Genomic DNA, 9,262 nt, shown 5'->3' with positions numbered 1-9,262 from the left:
AATGACTTGCTTAAATTTCAAAATCAAAAGTTATCAAAACAAATTCTATTAGACTGAGAAATATTATTTTGTAATTTTTATTCCATTTATAAAAGCCTTGTATATTAAAAAGTTTTTTTTTATTCATTTTCTACTTTTTAGTCTTGTCTGTACAAAAATTTGCAACAAAAAAAAAAATAATAATTCAACTTGCAATGAAAAGAGAACAGAAGGCTATGCAAGCAAAATGTTTAGTATAAACATACATACATATGTACATATGTGTGGTCCATTTCCGCTGTAGCGTATGTAAATAGTGCATTTATTTAGGCGCAATATTTAACTTCTTCTGGCCGGGCGACATCTAGAGTCTTCTAGTTGTATCTCTTTGATATGATGCCTACTATGAGGTTGATATCTATACTAGGTTGATATATAGAACTTGCCATAAATAGCTTTCCTACATTTATTGTACAAATGGTGGTCTGGACATACAACATTGCAAGTTGAGAAAAGCGCTCTAATAAAAGAGACTGATGCTTTGGTGTGATGAATTTCTGAACGCACCCTTACTTACTGTGGGAAACTGAGAGGCAAAAAAAAATCATACACCTGGTATTCTGTACGATACAGTGCAAATCTCCAGGTGTAGACGGTTCTTCTCCAGTTTTTCGTGCGGGAAAGCTTATAATTGACATAACCCTATTTCCAAAGTATGCAAAAATCCTAAATTCTGTCGAAATCAATGAGCCTAATGACAATGCCGTTACACCCTGGGCGACATGCCAATTGCACTTATAGGTCAACTGTTACCGCACTATTCCAGTGATCTACTATGATATAACATTCATTTAAGAGCGGTGAGGTAGCGCTATATACATTTTTAGACTTTCAAGGTGCTTTTGTCATAACCTAACAGGAGGTTGTTGATCGAGTTCTAGAGAAAGGAATGTAGTTGCTCCGATCCGCAGAAAGTTATGCTACGAACTAGACCGACGCAAATGGGAGTAGGAAACTAAATCATATAGCTAAATAGCTACTCTCAGGGAGGTTCCGTCTGTTATCGGTCTTATTAGCATATGAACTACTTAAGATACTATCTATCAGAAATCTCACAGGCATTTACCCTATAGCAGGGAAAAGGCTGATTAGAAATTTTAGAAAACTAACCACTTTCTTAAAGACAAGCTTAAGATATATAACAGGAATACAAAGTCATTGGGCTTAGCCGCTAGAAGAAGACAAACACATTTGGGAGAGTTGTAGACAGATGATATGCACAATCACTCTGTTCCGCCTCTGGAACTGTTGGGTTAGGTTAGCGCTAGTTGATGTTTTGTGATGAGCTGCAATGTATGTATGTATATCATCCATTATATTTCACAAGCATAAGTCAGGCTTATGTATAAATAAGACAAGGAAGACACCGGTATCGGTAACTTTAGAAGAAATGTATTGAATATTAAGTTATTCGCGCGAAATACTTTGTGATAGCCTTTTAAGGACTACATATTCTACACTTTTTGAAGATGATTAGTTAGGTTTTTAGGTTGTTCGTAGTACATACATACTTATTAAAAAAAATAGGTTTTATTTTAATGTTCAAAATTGCTACATCTGCTTCTACTTCAGAAACTTTCAATTAATTAATATTGGCTCTTATTTGTAATCGTAGGCAAGCGACAGAGAGATCGCAGCTCGCGTAAAGAACGTACAACTCGATTTAGTGATAACAAGGACTCAAAAGGCGCCGCAGCAGTTGCTGCCACATATATATCTAACATGCACAACGCAAATGCTAATTCAAGTGGCAGCGTGGTCTTCCCTATCGGAACGACGGCAGCAACGTCCTTGGTGCCAGTGGCAGGAACTACGATCAGTGCGTCGTCCTCAATCTCCGCAATGCCACATGAAAGTCCTCATATCGCTTACAACATAGCCAATGCGGCATTTATTGAAGATGGTGATGGAGTCTCGATGCTAAATAAAAATTTATTAAATGCCGCTGAGGCTGCTTATGAGAAAGCCACAAAGGGTCGCCGTGCTAGTAGTAGCCGTTCGTCGGTATCACGCTCGGAAAGAGAGCGTAGCCATCGTAGTAGTCGATATGATCATAGAGACAGCGAAAGTGACCGTTATCGAGACCGCGAACGTGAACGTGAGCGGAAACGCAAAACCTATCATGAGCACGAACGTGAACGTGAACGGGAACGTGAACGTGAACGCGATCGAGAAAAGGAGCGTTATGGTGACACCAAACGGCGTAAGCACAAAGCGAGACATTCTAGCGATGAGGATGATGACGCTGCAGTGGATGATAACAAAAATATATCACAATCCTCTTCAGGTGATACAGATACGTCAAGTACAACTTCGACCAGCACATCTTCGACATCACACCACTCAAGTCACTACAGTCGCACATCAGCAACGGTAGTGTCCAAGCATCGGCGCGAACATGAGTATGAACGGAGTGAACGCCGTGGCGAACGAAGTGATCGCAGTCACAGAAATGACCGCAGCCGAAGCCAAAGTCGCGGGCGTCATCGAAGTCATCATAGCAGTCATCGCCACTCGAGCCTTGAAGATGACTATGATAATGACAGCCGCCTTCGGCATTCATCTTCGCGACACAGCTCGTCGAGAAAACGTTCGCGTTCTAGATCACGTTCCACATACTCATCTTCCTCGCATTGGCGCAGGCGTTAGCTCCACTGCGATACTATTGCATAACTTTTAATTATATAGAGAAGAAATCGCATATTTTCTCCATTATATAATATTTTTTTTACTGTATTATGATCAAACATTTTTCCCTATAGGTGTGTTTTTTTAGTTTTCTTTCTATGTTTATTAACAAAAAAGCGGTAAATATTGTATTTCAAGACAACATTGTCTAGCAAAGTGTATTCAATACGCAAATTTTTTAAAAATAATTTGAAAAGTAAGCGCATTGAGCATTAATGAATGATCTAATAGAGCACAATATATTTAACTCGTTAGAATTTCGCTTTAAATACAGCTATAGTAAATAACGCTTCATCATAAATAAATAATGCTGTGTTTTATTGAAGGTGTGAATATATCTGTGCCGTTCAATTAAAGTAGCCTAAGTCGGGATAAGCTCTTTTCCCTTTAAAGCAACATTTCATTAAGTTCCCCAACAATATTTTAACGTTGAACTAGCCATAGGTATAGGTGCAGTTCAAGGTGCCCTTTTAATAAAAATATAAACATTTCCAAGGGAAACTGATTATTTTTTAATGCAAAGTCAAATCTTCTGTAGTCCCTTAAGCTACTTTAATTGTTAAATCAAACTATAATCTTTTTATCTGAGTACGTTTGTGTTATTGTAGCAGCAGTAAGGGTCAACCACCCACAGGCGTTGCACTATTAAGCCTCGCCTGGGTCTGTGTGTCCATCAGAAGCTCAGCCAACGGTAGGCCCGAAAAACGAGCTGTTTCGACGAGGTCGGATCAAAGGTAGGTGGATGTTAGCTGAATTGGATTGATTGGAATATGCTCGGTGTCATAGGGGGAGTCTCCACTTTCTGTGTATGCGATAGGTGGTTATTGGGATCCGGCATTTATAGGTCGAGAGTTGCTGCTGTAGCGCCGAATAGATCGGCTTGCCTACCAATCGTTGCCGTCAAGCTCAACTAACGAGACCTAGGAAGTGTGCTACTCCAACTGAGTTAGTCCATAGAGACAGGGGCGTTAGTTGAGTGGGGTTTAGGGGGCATACGAAGACTCCGCTTGCCGGGCACTAATCTGGCACATCTTTATTTATCTTGTTAAAGTAGGGTTTGAATCGACGCCACGTCTCTTTCGATTTGACAGGTCACGGTCGACCAGAGCTTACTCACAGCAGAGGCGAAGTTGCAGGTCTTCAAAAGCTTCTCCCACTTGTTCCGCTTATGTGGTTTTACCAGTTGCCGAACCTAAAAATTGAGGATCCCCACAATCGAGTGTAGGTGGTAACCAAGGCGAATTTATACAAACAAAAGCAAAAACTACAACAAATTATACGGACATTGGCAATCAGCACAGAACAAAATTACAACAAACACATCATTTGACAAGCAGTACAAATTTGCCTTGAAATCAGCAGCTCCGGTGACACCACCTTAGTGGTCACGCGCTTCTGCCGGAAAGTTTTCGCGGACTTCCGTGATGCGTCCGGATGGAATGAAGCGAGCCGCTAGAGTTTCTGGAGTGGAATCAGTCATATGCCGTCCACCGCTGGGAACAGACACTTTCTTCTTCTTATTTGGCACTGTAACCGCCTAAGCGATTTTGGCCGCGTTCAACAAAGCATGCCAGTCGTTTCTTTTCGGTGCCAACTGACGCCAATTGGAAATGCCAAGTGAAGCCAATTCCTTCCCCACCTGGTCTTTCCATCGCGATGGGGGCCTCCCTTTTTATCTGCTACCACCGGGGGGTGCCGGGTTGAATACTTTCAGAGATGGAGCGTCGGTGTCCATTCGAACGACTTGGCCAAGCCAGAGGATCCGCTGCACTATGTCCATGCCGTTGTTAAGCTCATCGTTCCATCGTCTACGGGACTCGCCGTCGCCAACGGGTAAGGGCCTGTAAATCTTCCGCAAAATCTTTCTCTCGAATACTCCAAGAGCCGCCTCATCGGATTTTGTCATTGTCCATGCTTCTGCGCCATATACCAGCACGGGCATGATGAGTGACTTATAGAGTGTGGTTTTCGTACGTGCCCTGGTCTTGAAACCTTCCGTAAGTCGCCTAACTCTCTGGTAAAATTTTCGGGCATTCTTCACGTCGACCAGCATTTCAAGCTTTTCGCACTCACGTATTTCGGCCTCTTCTTTTTACGGCAAATACATCTCGCTTCCCTCTTCAGATCCCTATAGCGGTCCCACATAGCGCGCGTTGCGCCCGACCGCAACGTGGCCCTGTAGGCGGCATCTTTTTTGTCAGCAGCTTCCTGACAATCCTCATCGCACCAGTTGTTCTTTCGCGCTCGCTGAAATCCGACTACTTTTTCGGCGGCGGTACTTAATGAGCGGGAGATGTGGTTCCACTGCTCGCATGTGTCGATTTGTTGAAGAGCGCTCTCTAGAGCAGGTGTAAGAGTCGAGTAGCGAATGCATTGGCTGTCTGCGGTGATTGCAGCTTTTCGACGTTAAGCTTTCCTTGGATATTTGGGCGCAAATTTTTTGCTGCACAGAGGCGGGTGCGTATCGTGGTTGCAACAAGATCGTGGTCCGAGTCGATGTTTGGTCCTCAGAGTGTACGTACGTTCAAAACGCTGGAACACCATGCTTTCCGTCTATCACAACATGATCGATTTGATTTCTCGGTTTTCGATCTGGAGACAGCCACGTAGCTTGATGGATCTTTTTATGCTTGAACTTAGTACTGCATACTACCATATTTCGTTTGCCGTGGTCGTCATCAGAAGGGGGGTTCTCATCCGAGGCTTTGTTTCTCTTTTTCATTGGAACCTGTTTATACGTGGCGGGTCCCAAACCCAGCGCACAACCCATCGTTGGGACAGGGGTGAATTCGCAACCGAATACACGTTTATACAGCGGGCCGCTTGCTCCAAGACAGACACCCGCTTGCAGCCGCACCTACTGGTGAACAGACGCTGCAGACTTCAGAGAGCCCTTAAACCGAATAAGTCGGAGTGGCGCCACCAAAGCTCCCTCTCTTTCTGCCGTGACCCAAGGCTCCACTCGGATTGGTTACCGTATCTCACACATGGGTTGCTCACGTTGCCCAGAGTGCGCGAACGACGACTCAAGAGTCGGGATTGAGTATAGCCGTGCAACTGTAACTTCATACCCAGCACAACGACTATACGCCATTGCACTCGCTTTACTGTCCCCCAATCCTCCTCAACAAGTCTATATAAGTCGACGCTCTCTTCTCTACTGGAGCCGACGCTCCTATGGCCTAGATCACTTATTCGCTTCTGGTTTAACTGTCGTCTGGGAGTTTTGTCACCATATGGCTTTTAGCTGTGCCTCTAGCTATTGCTCTGTGGAGTCTGTCCGCCTCCGGAATGGGGTGCCTAACTGACCTTCGTCCAGAGATATGGGAGTTCGGAATCCCAACAAGGATTCCTTTTCTGACCATTTGGCACTGCTAGCCGGCAGCTTGGTACATAGGCGTTTGCTCTTGCATCGCTTTCGCTGTCGACCTTAGCTTCCAATTCCACCGATCGCTTCACCTATTCTCTAAGTTTATAGTGATTTAGTTGGACTGTAGTAGTCTATGATAACTGTTCCAGTTCGCCTTACTAGAATTCCTACTGGGTGTTCCTCTGTTCATCGATGAAACTATATTATGTTATGATCGGGAATAGAGGGCTCTGAGGAGACCTCCAAGAGTGAATTCCAGAACTTTTTCACGTACCCGGGTTATGAAAGTGGGCTTATTGCCTAGATTGGAAATACTAAGGACTTTACTTAATATAAAGTCTAGTATTAGCTCACCTGTTGTTGGTGTTAGTGCTGCCCCAAAAAACGTTGTGGGCATTGATATTGCCTTATGACTTCCGCCGGTGGTATGGCGGCGCTACCTGCAAAGTAGGCCGATACAAAGATGTCTGGCATTGGCTGTCCATAAAGATCCGTCGCTTTTGTGATTGCCACCATGTCTTTGCTTAACTCTGAAATGCAAAAGTAAGATTAAAAGTAAGAGTAATAGTTGCATTTTCTTTGTAAGCGAGCGACAAAAGAACGCCCAACTCGCGTAAAATTTCCCTTTAGCGATTAAATTAACCGGATTTAGATGCACCAATTTAAATGAGTAATTATTCGAGGTATTTGCGAAATATATATAATTTTTTAAAATATAAGTCACGTACATATATAAGGAAACAAAAATTTCTCTCTCCACTTTCCCATTAACGATTCACAATAGAGCAGTTTTTTCACTTAACCACACTACCCTTCAGGTCGTCTATTTTTAACCGACCTGGCTCAACTCGGATAAATAGCCAAGTTTGTGTTGTTTCTTTGCGTGTATTTCGTCATTTAAGCGACTGTTCTTTTGTAGCTCGGTTGCAAAAGAATGCACCTAATAGATGGGCACTTACATAGTGTTTGGCTGAGCTTCTCCTACAATTTATGACATGCGCTTTGATGTTGTCACACCAAGTCGAGGGACCTACGAATGGCGATCGCCATTAGCAACAACTTTTTATGTTTTATTCTTTGATGTTGGTTGGAAACTGGGTCGAACCCAGGCCTGGCGGAGTGGTAGTGCCCACTTCTGACCACTGCATCACAGAGGCCCAGATTACCTTATTTGATTTCTCCGTCAGGCTTTTTACCTGACCATTGTAAACTCTCGGCTCCTGCACTAATACGAAGCCCAGATCCTCCGAGACTACCGCGTGATGGGCCATTTCTTCTGGACCATCGGCTCGTCCACCTCTGAGAGCTTTCGGCCCTCTCAATATCTGCCCGGGCTGTGAAGGTTCCGGCCTTCTGCTAACTCGTCCAGCTCTTTGGTGAAGGGTACATCTTGGGAAGTTGCTTGACTCGGTAACTCTGTCTTTGCAGGAACAGCCGCAGAGATCGTAAGACCATATCTCTGTCAGCTGTCGCCTTCTCCGTTGGTGCTGTCTGGACAGTATCTTCTGGAGCTCGTTGCTTCCACGGCTTTACTAGGACGTTGTCATACCTAAAGTTTAACCACAACATCTGCATTTTCATGCTACGGAAGGACTCCTCGTCGACGTCTATATTCAGCTTTGATGTTTAGAGGTTCACATTTTGCGCTTGCAGGATATCCAGTGCGTAGTAAAACCTGTAAATTGTGAAACATCTGGAACGCAACTTTTATATATCTCTCAGAGAGAGAGAGAGCCAATCTTATGAATTGACGGCATCAACACAGCGAAGTGTGGTGTTGATTCAAACGCAACATATGAAAGCGCATTTACATGCGTGGCTGTAGCTGAGTTTGCAAAGATGCTTGATACAATTGGTTGCTACCAAGGTTGTCCGGGTTCGATCTCCATTAGACGGAACATGAAATTCAAGTTTTTTTTATTCTTAATTATGAAAAAGTTTTCGTGAAGTGTAACGTGAAGCAAAGTCCAAACAGTTTAAAATTAAAACCGAAATTTTTAACTGTGTTTAATAAAAACAGTGTGAAAATACCTTATACTTTATACCATAAGTCTAAATCAGAACATTTTTGGCCCAGTTATTCCAGTTTTTCGTAAACCAATCTTTGAAAAAAGTAAAAAAAACAGCATCAAATATCTCATTCTTACGATTTCGTTGAAAAGATTTTTAAATATTTTTGTACAGATTTTTTAAGCTTAATTTAATTTGTCATCTTTATTCATAAAAAACTTCATTTTCATTTTCAATTTCATAGATTGTTTATAATGACTTTTGCTAAAATTTCAAAATCAAAAGTTATCCAAACAAATTCTATGGGTCTGAGAAATATTATTTTCTACTTTTTAGTCCATTTATAAAAGCGTTGTATATTAAAAAGTTTTTTTTATATTATTTATTTTCGACTTTTTAGTCCTGTCTGAATAAAATTTTGCAATAGATATTAAAATAATTCAACGATATTAATAGAAAGGTGCACACACATGCATTTACATATGTATGTACATACAAACGAGCACCAATTAATTTTATTTAAAGAAATGGCGTGTCGTCTATTTCCGCTGTAGCAAACGTAGTAAATAGGGCGACATCTAGATGTCATCTACCTCGCCCTATTCACTACAGCTGTCGCCCTATGCACTATGCTTTTTTATAGGAACTTTTCAAAGCTTTGCTTTGGTGTCGGACACACAACATTGAAAGTTTCTGGATCCACAACATTGAAAGTTTCTGGACACACAACATTGCAAGTTGATAAAAGCGTTGTAAAATGGTTTTTTTGTTCCCGTACCTTTTGTTGTTAACTCACTTTTTACTCTCACTTCAGAGAGTAATTTTGCTGTTTGGCAGTTTTACAGTATTTTTCACGAAAAGTATTGGATCAGAGCTATTATTTCTGTCGCAAGTGTATGTGTTTTATGAAAAACATTTGAATTTTTACTTCGTAAGACATTAATTATTTAACTTCAAATATTTTAATGATTAATAATTAGGTCATAAGATTTTGTGAAAATAAAAGAAAAAAAATAATAAGTATTAAATGTGTCATTAATGATAGATTTCTAATCATGCGTGAGAGATCAGACTTGACGAATTTTTACATCAACTGTGAGTAATCAGCAATGATATGAAAACATGTCAGACTTGATGTGTCATGATTGATCGGGT

General features: G+C 41.7%; 1 protein-coding gene across 1 annotated transcript in view; it reads left to right on the top strand.

The window, feature by feature from the left end:
* LOC118744986 (arginine/serine-rich protein PNISR) overlaps positions 1-3,035 on the top strand; it is a 32,075-nt gene extending 29,040 nt beyond the window's left edge. Inside the window, exon 9 of the mRNA XM_036478470.1 lies at positions 1,655-3,035. Within this exon, the coding sequence (XP_036334363.1) occupies positions 1,655-2,688 (1,034 nt within the window). The 3' untranslated portion in view covers positions 2,689-3,035. The remainder of the gene's footprint in view (positions 1-1,654) is intronic.
* Positions 3,036-9,262: the final 6,227 nt, after the last annotated feature.

This window comes from Rhagoletis pomonella, unplaced genomic scaffold (genome assembly GCF_013731165.1).
Source record: "Rhagoletis pomonella isolate Grant_MI unplaced genomic scaffold, Rhpom_1.0 Rhpom_scaffold_00001, whole genome shotgun sequence".
NCBI classification, from domain to species: Eukaryota; Metazoa; Arthropoda; class Insecta; order Diptera; family Tephritidae; genus Rhagoletis; species Rhagoletis pomonella.
Note: the sequence above shows the minus strand (reverse complement) of the source record. Positions and strands in the feature narration are given on the sequence as shown.